The 21,463-nt window shown below is 35.4% G+C and overlaps 1 protein-coding gene across 4 annotated transcripts in view; it reads right to left on the bottom strand.

The window, feature by feature from the left end:
- Positions 1-21,463, bottom strand: part of CEP135 (centrosomal protein 135) — a 34,032-nt gene that overhangs the window by 9,512 nt on the left and 3,057 nt on the right. For 2 of the 4 annotated variants that reach the window (XM_035326274.1, XM_035326275.1), the window contains exons 4-22: positions 21,037-21,227; positions 20,360-20,527; positions 19,176-19,317; positions 17,364-17,448; positions 16,851-16,979; positions 14,840-15,055; positions 14,243-14,308; positions 13,077-13,227; positions 11,921-12,114; positions 11,291-11,434; positions 10,588-10,731; positions 9,874-9,951; positions 9,559-9,710; positions 7,845-7,960; positions 7,620-7,774; positions 7,091-7,146; positions 5,828-5,996; positions 2,564-2,674; positions 573-758 (exon numbers count right to left, since the gene is read on the bottom strand). In XM_035326274.1, coding sequence (XP_035182165.1) covers positions 573-758; positions 2,564-2,674; positions 5,828-5,996; positions 7,091-7,146; positions 7,620-7,774; positions 7,845-7,960; positions 9,559-9,710; positions 9,874-9,951; positions 10,588-10,731; positions 11,291-11,434; positions 11,921-12,114; positions 13,077-13,227; positions 14,243-14,308; positions 14,840-15,055; positions 16,851-16,979; positions 17,364-17,448; positions 19,176-19,317; positions 20,360-20,527; positions 21,037-21,227 — 2,653 coding nt within the window. The remainder of the gene's footprint in view (positions 1-572; positions 759-2,563; positions 2,675-5,827; positions 5,997-7,090; positions 7,147-7,619; positions 7,775-7,844; positions 7,961-9,558; positions 9,711-9,873; positions 9,952-10,587; positions 10,732-11,290; positions 11,435-11,920; positions 12,115-13,076; positions 13,228-14,242; positions 14,309-14,839; positions 15,056-16,850; positions 16,980-17,363; positions 17,449-19,175; positions 19,318-20,359; positions 20,528-21,036; positions 21,228-21,463) is intronic. The other 2 variants (XM_035326278.1, XM_035326277.1) reach the window with 2 other exon arrangements.

Here is a 21,463-nt window from a genome sequence, read left to right on the forward strand (position 1 = left end):
GTTAATTAAAAGCATGAGACAGAATACGGTCAGTCTGGAACTCTAAATTTTTCCTTTTAATGTTATTGATCCAGCTTTCTGTACTATGTAATCCTAAATCTGGATTTGGACTACTACTACTACTACCACCACCAAATTTCTGCCTTTACTCCAGCTACCAATGCTTCAAATGCTTCATTCAAAGCTTCAAAAGAAATTTAAGAACTAAACTTAGACAATACTCACAAAGCTATTGCTAAATAGCTATTTAGCTATTGCTAAGCAAATATTTTGAAGCAGCTAAATAGAAGTTTCTTATAGAGACAACAACTTAATAACCATGATCACCCAACAGAAGAGTTCTTAAAATGCACACATTCTGATTTTGGGATATTGGGGAAAGGAGGTTAGAGAAGGAAAACACAAGTAATCAGAATGAGTTACTGTTTCAAAAACTGTCCATATTTGAAACAGTCATGAATAGAAATTAACTTCTGTTCAAGCATTAAAAAAAAAAGTATGTTGACTTTATTACAAAACCACTTGAACATATCTCATTTTCCCTGACAGAACTACATTGTGCAAGTTATTACCTCCTGAATTTCTTTTTCCAGAAGTTCTACTCTCTCACGAAGATGTCTCCGATCTGTATCCACACAAAGGAGTTCAAGTCGTATTGAGCTGCTTTCCCCCTCAGCTTGGTGAGCCTTGATTTCCCAGTCTTCAGCTTGTGTATGGACCATTCGGAACTTCTCTAACAAATCTTGGTTTTCTTTTTCCTAGATGAAACAATAAAACACTGCAATGCCTAGCATAACTTGACATTTTTTAATGCCTACTACTTATATTTTTTCAGAAGAAAGTAGGAACTTTCTGCATTTTCTTAATCTTATTATCTTGTCAGTTACTAAATTGCGTCATCTCTTTTGCAAGTCCAAATAAAAGTGCAAATAAATACAGTGATGGCACTGAGTTTTACTGAATAGGAATATTTACATTTAGCAGTTGCTAATAAGTTTCAAGGCTCCAAAGAGAGGAGTTCTCTTGGACCTCTGTGTTGTCAGTGGTCACATTAAGGTGATGTACTGATCCTTAGTGGTCTATCCAACAAATTCCAGCAGTAGTCTATTTTTAGCCCTTTTACTTACTGCACTCTTACTAATATTTATATTACAGCAGTGGCTGAAAGACTGATAACCCGTTTGGGCATACACACTGAGCAGTCTGTCATAAAAGTACAAAACTGCAGACTTTAGTGCTTGCAAGGTATGCAGTAATAGAAAAAAATCCTGCTTGTGAATTTTAACTTTGCCAACTACAAATGTATATTATAAGGTGGTGCTTAATTTCTCTATTTAGCTCCATTCCTTTCTTCCCCTCTTCATTCAGTGCACTGCAGGATGAGCATATTGCTAACATGAATCAGATTTAGCTAGTGAGGAAGGCTACTGCTTGCAAAATTCTTTCCTGCAGAAGAGAATGAGGGGCATTAGGAAGCAGAAACTCATGATTAAACAGCTGAAGACTGTGCAGAAAAGTAAATCCTTGTCTCCACAGAAAACATGCGTATGTAATATTAGACAAATCCCTGAAACCAAATTTTCATAATTCGCCACTAGTTTCTTGGTACCTGACTTGAATGACTGAAATCCCATTTACCAAAGATCGAGCCACATTTGGAGCTGAAGTGCTTTGGACATATGACATATAATTATAATCACTCTTAACAACTAAGCTCCAAGTGTTTTAAACTGAAAGTTCAAGGCTAACCATATACTACCAACCTTTATTTTCCTCTGTGCTTTAGTTTCCACTTGTATAAAGTGCTTGAATTTGCAAAGATTCAGCTAGCACATGAAAGCAGAGTCAGATAAAAACTCATTCTTTCCTAACCAAAGTCACATACTAAATTTACTAGTTCGTGTTGTCTTGAAATAATCATTAAAAATAAATAGAATGTATAAGATTTAGTTCACACATTTAACACTTTTGAATCCAAGTATCAGGATGAAATGCATTTATCAAGAGCACTGTTTTGTCGGTAAAGCAAAAAGTCTGAAATCTTATTAATCATAGAGAAAACATTCCAATATGCTATTTTTACAATGTCCTACAGGAGAAGTACAGCTAAAATTTATCTTTTTAGAAATAGCCAAATATTAAAAACTATAGTTTAAGCTTGCATGTTGTCTATTAATCATTGTATAGTACCAGATGTTTTACTGGTTGTGTTGTTAAAACTCACAAAATTCAAAAAGTAAAACAATATTCAAACATATGTCTGTCATTCTGCCATGTTATGGACAACTGAAATTTTATCAACAGAACTGTGATGTGCCAGAGCGTAATCAAAGCTTCAGATCTAGTAAGGCTTTGTATACATTGACTAGAAACTTGAAAATACTGCAGATAAAGCATATGAAAGCTAAAAGAAGAAAAAGGGAGATAGGAGGTGGGGAGAGAACAGGACACAAAACCCCACGTTTCTTCATTTGTTTATAGTACCCTAACAGGAGCATGCTATAATCTAAACCCAATGACATTAGTGAAAACAGTAATGAGTGCTGACACATTTTATCTTTACCTTTAAAGCCATCAGGCTCTCAAATCTAGAAACTTCAGTTATATAATTATGAACCCTAGTTTTCATTTCTTCTTTTTCACGTATTGCATCTTCAAGCTCGGTACTGACAGCCTAAAAAGATTACATAAAGGCAAAACTGCGTTAGAGTCAATTAATCACCATATATTACTCTATCAGACAATCAAAGTAATTACATATGCGCTAGATTTTATTCTATTCTACTTTTAAGTAATTTAGTCAAATTCCCTGGGGTTTTGTAAGGTTCAAAAAACATCCCTGATTACCTTAGCTACACGAAAGGGTTCTCCAGGCAAAAATATCACAGTACAAATGTGAAACAATGAATATCATACCAGTTCACAAAATCTACGGATTCCCTGACAACACACTGGACTGATCTTTGGAAAAGTTAATATATGCATATTTGGGGGCTGGGATTTTTTTTTAAGATTCACTATCCCTGATAGATTAAGTTTTCTGTGCCAAATAACTATAAAAAACAGCTTTAAAATAAATGTTCTGTTGTTAGAAAGTTGAGTTGCAAGATAAGTTAACTAAAGGCATTCTTAAGACCACATTTAAACATAAAAAATGCTCCATGGAATTTGAGATGTTGGACCTGCCAAATCTGGCCCTCTTTCAGGTTCAGCAATTCCCTTCATCTGTGTCCTCAAGCCAGGAGAGCCCGAAAGGCAAATATGTTCTATCCCCACTATGTATGTTCCCCCACGTGGGGGAAATGGAGGATATTTCTTTTCCTTCTTTTTTTGGTATGTTAATGTTCATTAACAGCAGCCTTTCTACTTTGTGCCTTATTTAGCTTATGCTGAATTCAGGTCTTCTAAAACACACTGGGAAAGCTTTAGTCATCGATTATGATAATATTTAACACTTTATCATATTAGATACCTGTGAATGGCATTTCTAATCTCAGTAATGCACCTGTACGTTTATGTATTGTACCATATCTTTAACAAAAAAGATTCAGTGCGCTACATCACTTACAACATCTTGAAGGTTTTAGCTTCAGACTCAGCTGAATTGATGGAATGGAAATACATGGATTCACAAATGTCTCTCATTATTTCTAGGGTTGGCATTTACAAAGAATTCAAACAAGCATTTGTATCTCAGCATCAAAACTGTACAAAGCCTTTGAATCTCATGAAGCTGGCAATAGCTGTATTTGATTAAATAGGCAGGAAAGAGTTGCAACGAAACTCTGGGCTAGCTCTTTAAATCACAGTCACATATGCTCTAGTTTTTCTAATGTTTAATCCAATAAAACAATGTTGCTTAGCCTACACCAGGCATGTTTGCTATATAACGCCTATATGAACATTCTACTGCATCTATTGCATCCACTTCATACACTTGGAAATGGGAGACTTTTGGCCAGCAGTAACCAACTGGTCCTCAAAACCATCTCATTATTCCTCAGCACCTTATGTGAGGGATTAACAAGACTGCATGCACTTCAGATACTCCCAGCCATGGATCCCACCCCCAAAGAATTCCAAGTAAGAACAGATGAAGTAATGCTGACTGGAAGCATGCAGATGGACATGAACTATATATGCTGCTTGTGCTCTTTGAAAGAATTAGCCTCATACAACAGTGGTGGTTTCAGCTTGTGAACCCTGGGGAACACTTCAGCATGAAGATGCCACAACAGTAACAGTGATGGTGATAATCTCATAGTTCAAATAACTGAACCTCTCAACTACTTCTATTTTGGAGTTTTCATTTAACATACACTAAACCACCAGCTTGAAACAGCCCATTTTTCTACAAAATATTCAGTGATACCCTAATGAAATAGACAATTTCTCAAGACATTAAGGATGTTATTTCAACTTTGATTCTATGACTGACGTAAGTTTAACTCATGCATTTACAGCATGCCCTTTCAAGGAAAAGTATTCAGCCATCAGCAAATGAAAGAGATTGTATGCCTCTTCACTGGTAAGGTGACCACTAGTACACATGAACCAACACTCTGAGCCCACCAGGCAAACAGAAACCACTCCCCGCCTACTTTTTGGCCTAAAGCTACTGATTGTCAAGCTGTTAGCAAGGAAATACGTTATGACTCTCAACTAGTGAGAGTTAAGAAAAGATGAAATCATATAAAACTAATATAAATAAAAATAAGTAAAATAAAACTCTGCAAGCAGTCAATCAAAGTAAATGAACAGAGTTACCAGGAAAAAATTAAAAGCTGTAAAGCACAGCTGAACTGATACCACCTCAGCAGACACCTACCTTACCAATGCAGACAACCCAATAAGAACATTTCTCCAGGCACCTTTGAATTCACGATCTAAAAAACCCACACAATCTTGACATAACGGAAAGGAAACCCCTCCTATTCCCATCAACTCTGCATCCTTATCCATTCCTGAAATCAGGAAACAAATTCAGACTACTCAGGTCTACAATAATTTAAAACGAGCTTTCTTCGATCCTTCTGTCCTGTAGCTTTTAAACTCTGTTGTATTTTCTCTCCCAAAATTGACTTTTCCCAGTTTATCAGTGAAAGCAGAGTTCCTGCAGAACAGCACACAGAAATGGAAACTGACCTTACCAGAACTGGAGATTAAGCACCTGACAACACTTTTTTTTTTACAGCCACCTTTACCAAGGTTCACAGAAAACAAACATTAAAATCTACATTCCAAAACACACTGATCACAAATGTGGTGTAATTCACCCAATACAGCCAATGCTTCGTGGAAACTAGATAGATAAAACCAAAGAATCACTGTGTACCAAAATGTATTTGGATATACTAATGATTTTTTTTTTCCCCTCACTATTTATGAACCAACTAATAACCTGACATTTGCTTTTACAATGTCTTGCTCTCTCAATATCCTCCCTGTTCCACAGGTAATAAATACAATTTTTATTTTTATTTTTTTCCAATTAACTACCAAGTGATATAACCAAGTTACAAATTTATTACAGGATAAATCAGTTGTGTCATCAATTTATTTTATTTAAATTTATTTTTAATCTGGAGAAGAATGACTAAACGGAAAGGTTGTTTATTTTTCTCCCACTGTATTGACTATACATATAAAGATACCCAGAATAATTGCTTTTACATTTTCTTCCCTGTCACTGTTAATAGCTCAGTATTCAAGAAATGCCCATAATTAATCATACTCAAGCAAAACTCAGGATGTAGCAGTTTTGATGTTCCATTATATGCAAGCAAACAATAAATAAATTCTTCAAGAGTATGTACTGCCTTCATACCTGATTTTCTCTGGTCATTGTAGCTAGGTCATCTTGTAATCGTCTATTTTCTTTCAGAGCTATTTCTTTCACTCTTCCTGTTTCTGCAAGCTCCATATGGGATGCATCAAGCTGGCGATGTAAGCTAGATATCTCACGGTCTCTGCTGCTCAGCATGTCCTTTAGCTGGCTATCAAGTGAAGGATTTTGAAAAAACTTATTTAAGATGTCCCTTCTCACACTACACTGCATACTGCTGAAAATTATCAAATGTGGACTTTATGTATATACAAAAGGTTGTGTTTTTTTTGCTTGTTTTTTGTTTGTTTTGTTACAAGGTACAACTCTTGCTCTCTGAAGGCTGACAAACACAAGCATAAACTAAACATAAACATAAGGATGTAACATGTTAATATGTACAAATAATATGGACTTACTCTTCACCTTTGAAGATATGATATGAAAAATGTTACACATTTATTAAGCAAACAGCAATTACAGATACTTGTGTTTACCTGTGTCTGTTAGTGATTACAGTATATTAGCAGATGCATATTCATACCATAAAGGAAAAAGACAAACTTCCCTGGATATCTGACTTAAACGGCATCAAGCAAAACAGTGTGGAAGAGGTTACACAGAAAACTAGAAATATAAACATGAGAATATCAGCAGACATTTGCACTATTTTTTTGCCGCAGATACTTTATGTATCAATGTACCAAATACTCAGTTACACTGGCATTGAGATGTTTAAATATTGCTGTTTTAAGTATTTTCTTTTTGAAAGCTATAGGTTTAAAAGTGATGCTTAAAAGGAGGCAAGAAGGAAAGATCAGACAAAACCCAGCTAAAAACTAAAGATACTTTAATAAGGAGCACTGGTAGCATAAACTAGAAGAATTAATTTGCCAATAGTTAGAATTCAGCTCTTGAGTTATACCTGAGCAAATCTAATAATATTTAGTGGCATAATTAGAATACTAAAAAGCCACTTCTTAATTGAGAATTAAGAAATGTTGGGAAAATAAAAATAGACAAACAATCGTTAATTGTTAATTGCTGCGTTAACAGTACCCTAGCAGCATGCAATTAAGTGCATGGGAAGTCTCTTTAAAAATTATGTGCATCTTTCTTTACAACGTATACTCCTTTACTTGACTTAAACAGAATGAAACCCTTTTCAACAAAATAACTAAAATTGCCATCTACTTTAAGATCACTGAAGATATTTATTGGAGAAAAAAAAAAATCACTGAATAAACTGATCTAGCCTTTACTCACTCTGTTGATGACTCCAGCTCAGAGAGAGTTAGACGTAAATGAGTAATTGTTTTTTCCTATTAAAATAAAAGCAAAAATTTTACTAGGTATTATTATATTGCAACACTCCAGGATAGTTCAAGTTAAATAATTTTATGTGTAAACCTTTATTTCAACTCTTCATCTGTAAGTATTTGCATCTTTGCACATTCAAATTGCCAAGCTTCTTTACTGAGACAGGATTGTCTTGTCAAAAATAGATGGAAGTCTGCAAAGAATTCTGCCAACTCAAGCTGGAACCATCTATCTCAATATAAACCTCCAAGTGGAAAATGGGAAGAATACTTTCATATTTTCTTGGAGAGTATAGGGAACACACTAACAATCATAATTAAAACTTTATTGAGTTGGCAAATGACTTTGTATTGCCAAACAGAGTTCACGCGATGCCTAGAGTTCTGCCCAGGTTTTGTTATCAAGGCAAAATGTCTCCCTAAAATATAATGGTTTTACAAATCCCCAGATGGAGTGCGAAGTACTTGGCACATACCTTGTTAGCTAAGTTGTCATCTAAGCATGCAATTCTTTCTGTTTTTTCATCTACAGTTTCTTGAAGACTGTCCTTTTCTTTGTCCAAAACTGTAATGGTACTTCTAAGCACATTGACTGCCTCATCATGTGAAGTGCTCTTCTGGTTTAACCTATCTATAAATAAAGCAATAAGTACTCTTGATTTTAAAAATAGGAAATAAAAGTAAAAATAACTAGTGATCACCTATTTCTTCCTCTAGCTTTGTAATTTCTTCTCGAGCTGACTGCAGTTCATCATTTTTGAGAGACAAACGGTGCTGTAAGTCTTCAACAGACCTCTGGAGTTGTTCATTTAAGAGCCTGGAAAATCAGTACACAGTTGAAAAAAGTTTGGGAACTAACTCAGGACCTTCAACTTGTGGCTCTTGAGCTGCTTGAAATGCTGGAACAGTTCCAGCGTAACCTCATGACTGTGTCATACTAACCAATCCTCTCCCTCCTAGACAGGGCAGGAGAGGACTATTAAAGACTGCTGAGACCAACACGACCTGGTTGCTCTGGACCCCTGTGGCAAGTCCACCTTAACATCATTTCAAAATGGTGCTATGGAATAATCATGGTAAGATGAATCACTCGTGTCCTCTGATTTTTATTACTAGAAAAGCTAGAGAAGCTTTTCCTTTTCTCAGTCCAGAATACCATGCATCGGCAAGTGAAGATCACTCACTCGATTTAGAATTAAACTTTAGAAGTAAAAAGGAGCCCTAAACACAGCAATAGCAAAACTTCTAAAACTGAAAAGAAACTAACAAGATAATCCACTCCTATGAATGATGTCACAATTTTACAAACAAACACATTAATGATTTTACCAACAAGTAGCCTTTGTACAATTTAGAGTGTTGGATGAACTGAGCCTTGCTTCTGAGCTTTAGCTCTTCACAGTTATCTACCCCTGCTACTGTACTGTACTGTATAACAGTACAGAAATATAGTACAATTTTTTTTTCCCCCTATATATATATATTTTGGGAGTGTGGAGTGGGATGTGGGGTGGGACATGACATCTTGTTTACAGCATTACCTATCCTGTAGTGTGTCTTGTATCCAAGGCTCTCATTTCTACCTTTATCAGATGCCAGATTTCCAAATCTCTGCACAGATTTATCCAGTTATCCATTTCCACATTCTCTAAGGCTTCTTTTTGTCCCACCACATTTAGATATCTGATGGGAGTTCTAAACCAACTTTAAGGGCCAGCATTGAGCCTGCAAGTTTAAATAGGCCTTGAAAATAGATGGGTATACTTAATCCCACACTTCTAAGTAAGTGGGTCAAATCCCTGCAGACTGGGCCTATGGATTTTAAGATGCCAACTTACTGTAGTATGTTTGTGATAGTGCTAGCATATGACAGAGGCTGATGGAAGAAAACAGTTCAAACGAGATGTCATTTCAGACTGGCTCTCCATGAACCACTCAACCGTCAAGTATCAATGATGCTTGGCATAAAATCTTCAGTGTTATTGACACCTCCATAAAACAAGCACAATTTGATCCCACTGCTGCAGTTTGTAAAAACATCTGTCTTAATTTTAGCAAACAGTATTTGGAAGTCCTTTTAGAAATTTTCAGTTCTGCTACATTCATAAGCAGAGTACATGGTTGTTGGAGGAAACAGTTCAAGAAGGAGGAGAAATTTTTCATTCACTGTTAGCCACAAAAAGATTCAATGTATCTGGTCATCAAACACGTCCAGGAGGAGTTCACTGTGAAAAGCTACCACAGCACTTTCCTTACTCCGGTTTACTTTTCCTTAAGACAAAAACAGTACCAAGGGATATATATATATAAAATATTTTAGTCTTTACCAACAACTCAACTCTGCAATATGTTCAAAGAAGAAGCAAAATTATGTTAGCATCTGTGAAAGAAAATTACATTTTGCATTAGACTTACTGAAGTGAGCAAAGCTCAGCTTTAAATTGAGAAGAATCATCAGATGTCTGGGCAAGTTTATTGGACTTCAATTTTAATTCATTTTCCAAAGAGTTTATTCTTTCTTTCAGGATAGAGATTGTACTCTTTAGTTCACACCTTTCCATCTCAAACTACAATTAAAAAAAAGGTATGTTATTATTGAAGAAAACTATCATACTTGTTTTTTAAATAAATCTAAATTGAAAGCAGCTAGCAAAATTAATTGCTTGAAATGTCTACCCTATTCTAGAATAAAGGCTTGCTTGGTAAATAAAAAAAAAAAAATGTACTTACTTCATGAATATTATTTTCCAGTTCTGAAATATCACGCTGCATCTTTGTTTTTTCAAGGTTAGCTGTTTCTTGCTGAATCTGAGGTAGAAATATGGGACTACATGTAATAAGATACATTATGCTTAAATGTAAATATCTGTAAGAAAACACTGTTCTACTTCTTAGATGCATAACCTAATGCAAAGTTCTCTATGAAACCAGAGAGCAATAGCTGAAAATACACCGCTCCAGTTCAATATACATATAAACAATAACAAAAAATTACTGAACCAGAGTTCTGTTAAAGGAAGCATATATTTATATTTGGTCCCAATTGAATTAATACTTGTGAGTTGCTGCTGAAAGATTACAGAGCTACAGGGCAACAGAAAGTATCACAAGCATGTGTAGCTTAGCATTAGGAGAACATCTTCAAAGTAGTATATACAAATATTCTATGGTTGAGGCTTCATATCTAGTCTCTACACATAAAGGGGATGCCATGTTTGCCTGCAGACACTTCAAGCATGTTCCTCTACCCCATCCCCACTTAGCAACTGAGTTTACAATAACTCAGACAACTCATCCAGCTCTCTCAAGTGATTTTGAAATCAGACAAGTTGAAAAGTTACTGAAAAGTGGACATGACTGACAACCAGACACAAACATGGCAAAATTTCTAAGTCTTTCCCATATACCACCTTACTGCAAGCAATGCAGCTAAAAAAATCTCACCTTTATTTTTTCTCTTAGGCTTTCCTTTTCTGCCATTAGTCTTCTAAAGTCAGTCAGTGCAACGTCTCTTTCTTCTTCCACATGACTTTGAGAAACTAAATTATGTTTTGCTTCTCTTCTCAGCCTGTTTAATTCACTCTGAGACTTTAAAAAGTTATCGTTGTTAGCATATGTGGATTGCAACTAATACAGTGTAAATGCTTACAGAAAGTTTCAACAATTATTACAATAGAAGTACTATTATAGTCCCATTTTTCCCTAGATAACCAAAATCTATTTCAAGTCACACACTGTCATGACAACTTATGCTGCCAACATACTTGGCATCCCTCTGCTGTTCCAAGTATAGATTAACTTCACTCTGTTTTCTCATCATTTAAATACTATTTTTTTCCAGCCTGTATGCTTACCCAACTTTCTCATGCATTCTTTTGATTTTTTCCTGATCTTTCTCATTTCCAAATGCCAGTAGAAAGTTAGAATGGCTTTGAAGTTAATACACGAACATTAGAACACATGATTCTATTAACAATTTTAAAAAGTAGGTACAGATTTTAATGTTCTTAGTTGTTCTCCAGTAGGTCTATACTCCTCAAGTTCTATTATATATTATAGAGTGGATTTTTTTCCTTTTTAAACAAGTAGTAGTAAGGTAAGCACTAATCAGTTATTTCAATGCCAATGATAAAGAATCTCTTCTTACCTGTTCATAAAGAATACTTAATCTGTCTCTTTCTGCAGTCAATAATTTGACATTGGATTGAATTTCTATCATATGTTTTTCAAATCTGTCTAACATGGACTGTAGCTCATCTCTTTCTCTGGTGATCAATCTAAGATCTTCACTCTGCAAAGTGATTAATAAAATTTAGGTGCAAATATACTAATTAAAATATTTGGATAATTAAGCAATGCAAGAAAAAAAGAACTCATACGATTAATAATACATGAAAAATATATGTCTAGTAAGTTTTAATTCCCAGCAATGCCAGGCTTCTTGTATAAACCAAAAATGAGAATTAACTGTTAAAGACAAAAAGCAAACCAGCTAACAATAGGATTTCAAACTTTTTTTGTTGTTTCTTTATCATCTAATTCTATTTATTTTAAACAAACTGATCAATAATGAATCAATGTTACTGTAAAATGTGAATAGGGAAATAAAACCAAGTTCATTGAAGTTACTTGCAGTTAATTTTTTATGCTAAGAATATAATTAAAAAAAACAACTGCTACATGTTTACTGCTACTGAAAATATATTCAAAAGCTCCCTTAATTTGTCTGCAGTGTTTCTGCATTATTTTCCAGACTGTGTTGACCATAAAATATTACCTTCTCTGAAGTCCTACGGCTTGGGCTAGGCCTTCGTTTTATCATTTTCTGAAGATATTCTAATTCTCGCTTATAATAATCTCTGTCATCTTCTAAAGTTTTTACAAACGCATCCAGACGAGATGGAGATTTGTCTCCTAGGGCTATGCCGTATTCTAATCTCATTCTTTCTATTTCTAGGACAAGTTCTCGTTCTGCAGAAACAGAAATAAAAACAGCCATATAGGAACCGTAAGAATTTCACCAGAGACATTTTCAGTTGAAAGGGACTAAATCCAGCAGCTGCCTGGGCACCAGATCTGCCGAAAAGTCCTGGCCAACTGTTGTCTACACACAGGTCAGCAGTTTGCTCTGCAACCAATTCAGACCTAACAGTATAGTGGGGCTGTGTCAGTGTAGATGCAGACTGAGGGATGTGATAATTCCCTTTTACTTGTGGTTCCTCAGATCACATTTACCAATATTGTATCCAGTTTTGTTTCCCTAGTACAAGAAAGATGTTGAGCAAGTCCAAGCTAGTTCTAGGAGCAGAATACTTGCCCTGTAAGGAATGGCTGAAGGAACTGGGCTTGTTCTTACTAGAAAAGAGACAGCTCATGGGGGACCTAAGAGCAGCGTGACAATACCAAGAGGAGTTTTTAGATAAGATGAAGCCATTTTCTGCACCCACGTGCATAGTGGGTAAAAAACAACGGTGATAAATTGCTACAGGCAATAGAAGGAAAACATTTTTACTGTGAGCATAAATAAACATCGTTGGGTTTATAATGGGTTGCCTAGAGAGACTGAGAAATCTCCATCCTTGGAGGTTTTTAAAGTACAACTAGAAAAAGCTCTCAAACAGTCTGAAGTCATTCACTCAGAAAGAATGAAAAAAAAACAGTTCAGGATGAAATAAATTATTTTGTAAGAAACCGCCATATTATCGTTATTAGGATGTCAAGTGGGATCACAATTCAACTGTGTAAGTTCTGTTTTTGGTTCTCAAAAACAGAATGAAAACATGATTTTGAGACAAAATATCTCAACTTATAATTCAAGAATTTCAGTCTTCTTTTTAGTTGATATATTAGTATTATTAGTCTCTTGGTATTATTAACTGCAAGATTTTTTATTTCAAAATTTAAAGCAACATAATTTACATTTGACCATTTACCTTTTATTTCAAAGTTTTCCGTTTTTTCCGTCAGTCTGTGTTTTTCTTGTTCAAGCTGGTTTAACAGTACTTCCAGATTTTCTTTGTCATCTGCTTTTCCAAAGAGTTCTTCACTCAGCCTCTCGTTCTGTCTACGACATGAGCACAAGTCCTGCAGTAACAAGTATTATTACAAAAAAAAAATTAGAAGTGCCAACAAATACATTTGGAAAAAGTTATGTAACATTTTGTTAAGCTTCCACTATTCAACACTGCGTAATTCTATTTAGCCCACATGTTTTATGCTGTAATATGTGTTAATTTGGCAATCATTCTTTATACTACTTTGTTAAATCAATGTGTGCCTTACCTCCTACACAGTTTGCAATCAGCAATGAAAGAAGGAAGATTCACCCTTGCTTAATTCAACTCCTACTTCAAGAAAAAATTAGGAGCACAGTGAAATGTAAAGATGGAAAAAAGTAGCAACTACAGAAAATAATACTTTTAAATGGCATTTAGAAACGCTGCTGGTATTTCTAAAAACAGATCACAATACTGCATCTCTGTCAACTCGGTCTTGCAGCTTAGCAAATGCTGTTTGGTATACATTTCCTACAAGTTTGTGCTCAGAAAATATTTTCATATTTTCAAGTTCGTTAGAAATACTAAAAGAAAACACTGTATGCAACTAATACACAACTTGCTATATGCTGAAAACAGTTTGATCTTCAAGAAATTGGTAATGCTGTTATTTTTCATATGGGCTACTCAACTTTGTTTCTATGTATGCAAGTAGTGCATAATTATTCACATGCTGGTGAAGAGCCAAAGTAGTTCCTACATTAAGAAAATCCTCTGGGATGTCATTGTTAGTTTGGGGTAAAAATGATTATGTCAAGGAAGGTACAACTTTGGATAGCAGAAATAATAATAGCAAAATGTATAAAAAGGTCACAGGAAAGCATATTGCCTACAGAGCTTTCTTTAAGCTTAATTTTTGAAACAATACGGTGTGACTTCTTTAGCTTTTACATTTTTTACATTAGTTTAAGAGAATTTGGGGATACTATGAAAGTTTTCCTTAAAAAAAGCACTGTTGAATTTTATAATAAATGAAAGAAACATGGATTACAGAATCATAAAAATGCAACAAAAACACTTGAATAGAAAGCATTTTTACTTACTGATTTAAGCCTTGCTATTGTTTCTTCAAGATCCTGTATTTCACCATCTTTTCTTTCAATTTCTTTCTACCAACCAAAATCAACCTTTAAGTTAAAAGTTGCATATCCATAATAACAATTCCTTTGTTATAAAAAAATTAAGCAAATAACTTTTTGTAAAGAAATAAAGTATTATTATCTACTTGCAATCTGCCAAAATTTATGTTCACAAATCCACTAAAGCTCCTATGAATGGACAGTACATAAAACTTGCAGCATACGCACTCATTTTGAGCACAAATAGTAAATGAATTGTTGCATGACTCTTCGAAGAAAAAAAACACCCTCCAAACACAGGCATCACTCTTGCAAATGTCTGTTACCTATCAACAGTTTAAGGTATCTCACAATTTTGTTTCATACTGAACTAATAAAAGAAAGAAGACAGACTGCCTCTTAGCTGAGCTAATCTCACCCAATACAGTAATGAGACAGAAATGCTGTCATTAGTCTTTAGCCAATAGGTAACTTGTTGCAATTAAAAAAAAAAAGTCACCTGAGAGATCCTACTCTTGTAAAACAGAGCAGATCCTACTCTTGTAAAACATAATTGATTACCTTTGCTTCTCCTATTTCTTTATCTGCAGTCTCAAGTACAATTTCCTTGTGTCTTTCCAACTGCTGTGCCAAATGGTCTATTTCATTCAGTTCTTGACACAGTTCTTCGTTTTTATTGCTTAAGTGCACAACCTCACTAGTCACATTTTGTTTAGTGTCCAAGAGGTCTTGAATGCGATTTTCAAGTTCTTTGTTTGTTTGCTGAAGATATTCAACCTAAAAGATATTTTTTATTAAAACATTAATATGCATTGTTAAACTAGACAGCAAAAGCTCCTCCCAGCCTTCTGAAATATAGTATTTCTATATCGATGATATAAAAGGGATATCCTGTTAAAAATGACTAGATTTTGTATTCTTAGAAATTAATAAACATCAACATGTAAAGAATATGATTTTACAAGTGTGCAAGGTGAAGGAATTCATTACTACGCTGTTCCTTACATAGGTTCCAAACCCTGAGTTTTATTCTAAAAACAAAGCACTAAAAAGCAGAGATCAGTACAGAAACCTGTCTTGGGCGTCAGTCTGGTAGACACAGTGCACTTAATGTTTCCCTAGATTTCACAAGAGGTGAAGACAGTTTCAGCTGTCCACCTTTCCAGTATATTTACTAGGCTTAATTTCGCTGTTAATCCTTCACAAAAATTAAGCTTTACAGATCAGATTCCCCAAATCTAGCTTGCCTTCAACATAGGTCTGCACCTTAAACACAACATTCCCAGAAATCCTGCTCTAGAGACATTATTTTTCCCAGTATACCTTTCCCTGCAAGTACAGGGAAGAGAGGCAGAGATATAGAGTAGGAAAACAAAAACAAACAAACAAACAAAAAACAATAAATTACACTAAGTAGGGAAATGGGAACCTGAAATACCTTGAAAAACATTAACAGAAGTGCTGCACTTCCATCTCCACACAACTTTCCTCAAAACTTCTGGGCCTACAGCAACACTTCGTTCGGAAGACGGTCTGAGCCTTCCCATAGCCATAAATGCTACTATACAGAGATATCCATCTGTTTCTAGTCAGAGAGTAAAAGTGGTATGTTGGCAACGAGCCTGAACAAATAGCCTCAATGGCCCAAAATCAGCTCTGTGAAGCTCTGGAAATACAGCACAGACACTTGGGCTCACTCTTGGTACAATCAATATGTCATCAGCACAACTTACTAATTCAGGATCACTTTGCTGCTTTGGCAGAGGGGTTGGCCCTGATGATCTCTCAAGGTCCCTTCCAACCCCTACAATTCTGTAATTCTGTGAATACAGCAGTACTGCTTCCAAGTTATAGCTCATACCATATTTTTGCAGCACTGTTACTAAGCTCTGCAGTCTGGCTCTGCATGCCACTGTACATCATATACAAACAGTATACAAATTGTATAAATCCAGAGATTGACTATACTTGATCTGCCTGCCTCATATTTGTTTTGGAAATTCTCATTTTGAGACCAATATCAAATGCATGCTAATGCATACATTAAACACAAACATCTTTATTTAAAGCTTATTCTTTCCTTGCAAGTCTATGTTGGAGTACAGGTGAGGACCATTTGAATTAAAGATGATTCCGCACTATCTGATGAGATTATTTGCAGGATTACTCCTCTTCATAAGTATGTATACCAATGTTAGTTCCTAAAAACATAAATGGAACGTACGCACATACAAAAAGAATTCTAAAGAAAATAAGTACCTTTAATCTTGGTCAAAATAGTGTATCAAACAAATCTCCTGAATATTCTTGGATTAACATTACTATACACAGATGTGAGTTCATAGAATTCTTTATAAAAAAAACAACAGACTTTTACAACATGAAATTAAATTTATTTAGAGAAGGAAGACTACCACCTGAAAAGTAACACGAGTTCCATCGGTTGATTTTATACCTAATAGTGATTTTTTAAAAAATACCCTAAAAGTTGTTGGGTTTTGTTTTGTTTTTGTCTTTTAGACTGCTTGTATTTTGTGACATTTTGACTAACCAACAGTAATTAATCCATTACCTGCAAATTTAAATGGGCAATAAGCTTCTCATTACTTTTACTTCTCGATTCCAGAGATATAACCTCATGAGAACGACCACCATCCAATGCTAGCATTAGGCGTTCTATTTCTTTGTCTCTAAGCTCAACCTTCAAGGAAAAAAGAAAATCTGTATTATCTTCTACAGCATTTAACAGAACCTTTGTTCTGATAAACACCCATGTAACATTCAGTGAGATGCCCCTAGTAATGACTCTTTTTATTTAATAACCAATTTTCTTGGATTACAGATTTTTGTGAACAAAGTGACTTCTCTGAAATAAAATTAAATGAATCAAACCGTATTTGTGGTGAAAAAACTGAAACAACTCCTAGCAGAGGAAAGAAATAGCTCAATTTATGCAAGTTAGAATAATTGTATTTCACAATCCCTACAGTGCTTTAACAATGAGATTAAAATAAAAATGCAATCAATGTCATTGCAAGGGCTACTACAGCCAAATAATTATTAAAAAACACAACTGTAAACATACCTGCTTGCTGTAGTTTTTCATTCCACTTTCAGCTATCTCCAGTTTTTCCTGTAGCTCTGTTACTTCTGACTGCAGTTCATGAATTCTGAAATGTAGCAATATACTGTTTATGTGGATTCACGGAAGAATCATACATGCACAGAAATTCAGTATTAGTATTTTCTCTTTGTTCCTGATAGAAAAAAAATCACTAAAATAAAATAAAACAACAACAAAAAAATAGTAGGAAATTCTTCACTCAAAGGGCAGTGAGGCACTAGAACAGGTTGCCCCGAGGTTGTGGATGCCCCATCCCTGGAGGTGTTCAAGGCCAGGCTGGATGAGGCCCTGGGCAACCTGGTCTGGTGGGTGGCATCCCTGCCCATGGCAGGGGGCTGGAACGGGATAGCCTTTAAGGTCCCTTCCAATCCGAGCCACTCTATGATTCTATGAAAACAGTTTTGTTGATATAAAATATTAATTCTGAAGCTGTTATTTGAGATAGTGTGGCAGGTTGAACTTGCTTGGCTGTCAGACCCCCAGCCAGCTCTTCTGTCACTTCACCTCCTGAACAGGACAAGGGGAGAAAATAAGATGAAAATAAAAGGTCATGAGTAGAGATAAAGGCAGGGCCATCGCTTATCAATTATTACAAAATAGACTCAACTTGGGGAAGATTAATTTTATTACAAATTAAAATAGAGTAGGACGCTGAAAAACAAAGACAAACCAAAAACACTTCCTCCTACCACCACTTCTTCCTAGGCTCAACTTCACTCATTCATTCCTGACTATTCTACCTCCTTCTGTTCTCAAGCAATTGAAAACGGGAGTTGTGGTCAGTTCACAACACTTGCTCTCTCTGCAGCTTGTTCCTCATCACGCTTTTCCCCTCCTCCGGCATGGTGTCCCTCCTATGGGATATCGCTCTTCAAAACCTACTCTAGCATGGGTTCCTCTTCATGAGCCACAAGTCCTGCCAGGAGTTTGCTCCTGCATGGGCTCTCCCTCCACAGGCTGCAGCTTCCTTCAGGGCATATCCACCTGCTCTAGTGTTGGGTCCTCCATGGGCTAGCACCATGGATATCTGCTCCAGTATGGTCCTCTGCGGGCTGCAGAGGGAGAGCCCGTTCTACCATGGTCTTCTCCATGGGTTTCAGAGGAATTTCTGCTCCAGCACCTGGAGCACCTTCCCCTCCTTCTTCACTGACTTTGGTGTCAGGATAGTTTCTCACATTTTTCTCACTCCTCTCTCTAACAGCCACTGTGTTTTTTTTTTTAACCTGTTCTTGAATATATTCTCACAGGACCACCATTAGATTGGATGAGGGGTTCAGCTTTGGCCAGCAGTGAGTTCATTTTGAAGCCAGCTGAAATTAGCTATGTCTGTGGGAGGAGACCAAGGGCTGCCTTCTGCCGGAAGCCACCTTTCAGCATATAGGTTCCAAAAATAGCACTACATAATCAAGGATGTAATAGCCCTCCAAAGTAAACACAGAAGACCAGTTTGCTCCTATACGAAACATTACAACTGGCTTTTTTCCAGGATAATTAAAAATTTTAAATTCAGTCGTTTAAACTCGTTTAAAATTCAGTATAAGAGTAGAACTACTGTAGAAATCTTAAGAGAAATCCTTTACGGAAATAAGTAGCTTATTAAATATCCTTACAAATTCACCATAGGCAGCACAGTTAAGGACTGTAGTGTTATTAAAATATCTGGAAATACCATTTTTTCCACAGACGGAATTTTAAATGCAGAAAGGGATGCAGAAATCACAGCAGCACGTATTTCATGTCTGTGCTTCAAGATTTAAAAATTCTTTAGCTCACCGATTATCTGCCACCTGAAGAAGGTCTGCGATGTAAGGATCCTCTGGCTGAGGAACTGGGTAGGCGCTAACACCCGATGGGGGAACAGGTTGGTCTATCTGCATGCGCTGGCGCCTGAATGGAATGTTTCTTTTTCTGCCACCTAAAAAAGCCCAAACCCAGATGCCTATTACTTGGAGTTTACAAGGGAGTCTACTCCTTTTATACTAAATGAAATGTCATATTTATTCTACTGCTTCTGAACTGGCACAACACAAAATTTTAATCTTAGTGTAATAAATTGATGAAATCTGTACATTTGAGACAACACAATTCTTGCAAGTTACTACCAGTTTTGCCAAAGTTCAGTTTTGAAATAAGGAAACACGCAAAGTCTGCTATAGGTAATTTTCCCCAGTGTTTAAGTCCCTAAATTCTCTACAGCTCAAACTTGAATCTGTTACTGATTTACTTTCCCACCAGATTAGACAGTAACTATAAGCATTAAGTGTCTTTTATAAGAATTATACAAAGAAAGACTTTGACTCTTTAAAGAAAGGAAAAACTCAGCAACACAGAGAAAAGCAAGAGGACAGAGAACAGGAAAAGTAAGGAAAGAAAGACAGGAACAGGTTTATTAACAAAAGAGGGGATACTGAGGTGGCTGTTATCTTGTATTGTTAAGTAGTTCCATTAACAGTTAAAGAAAGCAACTAAAAAAGCTAAGTTAAAGCAACACAGAAAGAAACCATTTTGTCTTCACATTTAAGAACTATTTTACCACTGAATTAACTTCTGCATTGCTTACAGTGTTTCTTTCCTTCTATCCTATTGTCATTTGAGTACATGAATAAACTTGTATCATAACCATGTCAGGCAGAGTGGGTTCTTTGCTTGCAGGGTAACATTATATTAAAAACAAAGCAAAACATTGTATTTCCAGAGGGAAAAAAATACTCTCTGTCATACAATCAAATAAGAATGTACAGTATTTGATTGATGCAGTATGGAAAAATCCTAGAAGAGTGGTGAATCCTAGAAGAGTGGTGAAGTATACAGAAAGACAAACAAAAGCATCTTTAAGGGGAAGGACTTGAAATGCAGAAAGGTATGAAAAACAGCGTTACTATGAAAATAGTATGGTCTAAAGAGACAAAAAAAAAGCCTAGAGGAAAGTTAAAGTACTTATGATTATTTATACGCACCGGGAGTTTGCACCACTGCTTGTAGATTCTTCTCCTGAAGCTGCTGAATTTTTTCAGTCTTGGATTTGTTCTCTTTTTCCAGACTTTTAATTTTATGCACATACTGGTTATTCAGAAATCTTAAGTCAGCTGTTTCGTGTTCAACCCTCCTTAAGCTGGCTTTCAAGTCTTTAAAGGAAGGAAAGAGCAATTTTATCTTTCTTATTCATTATAATTTTTCCTAGTAGTACCAAAATAGGTATTAAAACTAAGCTTATATTCTTTTTCTTTCATGAAGTTTCTTTCATGAAGTTTCCAAATATTCATTCATGTGTTTATGTATATAGGGAAACACAAATATATGTTTAAACATACAAAACCCCTTTGTAGAATAAAAGAAAATTTAACAACAGTATCTATTTACTTTAAATTAAAAAGTAGCATTTCAAAGTATGAAAGCATATATTAAAAAGTTCTAACAGTTTCATGTTTGATTAAAATAATGATGTGCTGGACCTCAGAAGCTTTTTAATTACAAAAGAAATATCTGCATATGAGCCTTAATTTATTAAAGGCGCTAAAGTCAATGACCACTCACAAGCATAAGAACAGATATGTGAATCTGCAGATTTGTCCACAATTTTATTTTGACACTGACGGATTAGAAAAAGTATCTTTTTAAAAATTATTATTATTACCTTTAACATGACGATCAGATTTCTCTTTCAGTTTTAGTATTTCCAAATGTAGTTCATTATTTTCCCTGGTAAGTTTAGCATTCTCTGTCTTATAAGGTTCTAAAATAGCATCATAATTGCTGAACTCTTTTTCGATTTTTCCAGCAGATAATTTGGCACTGCGCAGGCTCTCTGTTGTATGAACAAGATCACTAGAATCAAGGAGCACCGGACATGTTAGGAATGCTGTCAGCCTTTAAACCGCAGATTCAAATATTTATTAGGAGCTTAGAAACAAAACCTGTTGTCTGAGACCACTGTAAAGCACTGGTCTTAGGCAACACAGTTCCTACGTGTAGAACAAACGGGTTCAAAGAAGGGCAAAGAGAACATTCATGTAAGAAAAAAATGAAAGATGGGAATCATCCACTAGGAAAGAACAGGACAA

This window comes from Oxyura jamaicensis, chromosome 4 (genome assembly GCF_011077185.1).
Source record: "Oxyura jamaicensis isolate SHBP4307 breed ruddy duck chromosome 4, BPBGC_Ojam_1.0, whole genome shotgun sequence".
In the NCBI taxonomy this organism is placed as follows: domain Eukaryota; kingdom Metazoa; phylum Chordata; class Aves; order Anseriformes; family Anatidae; genus Oxyura; species Oxyura jamaicensis.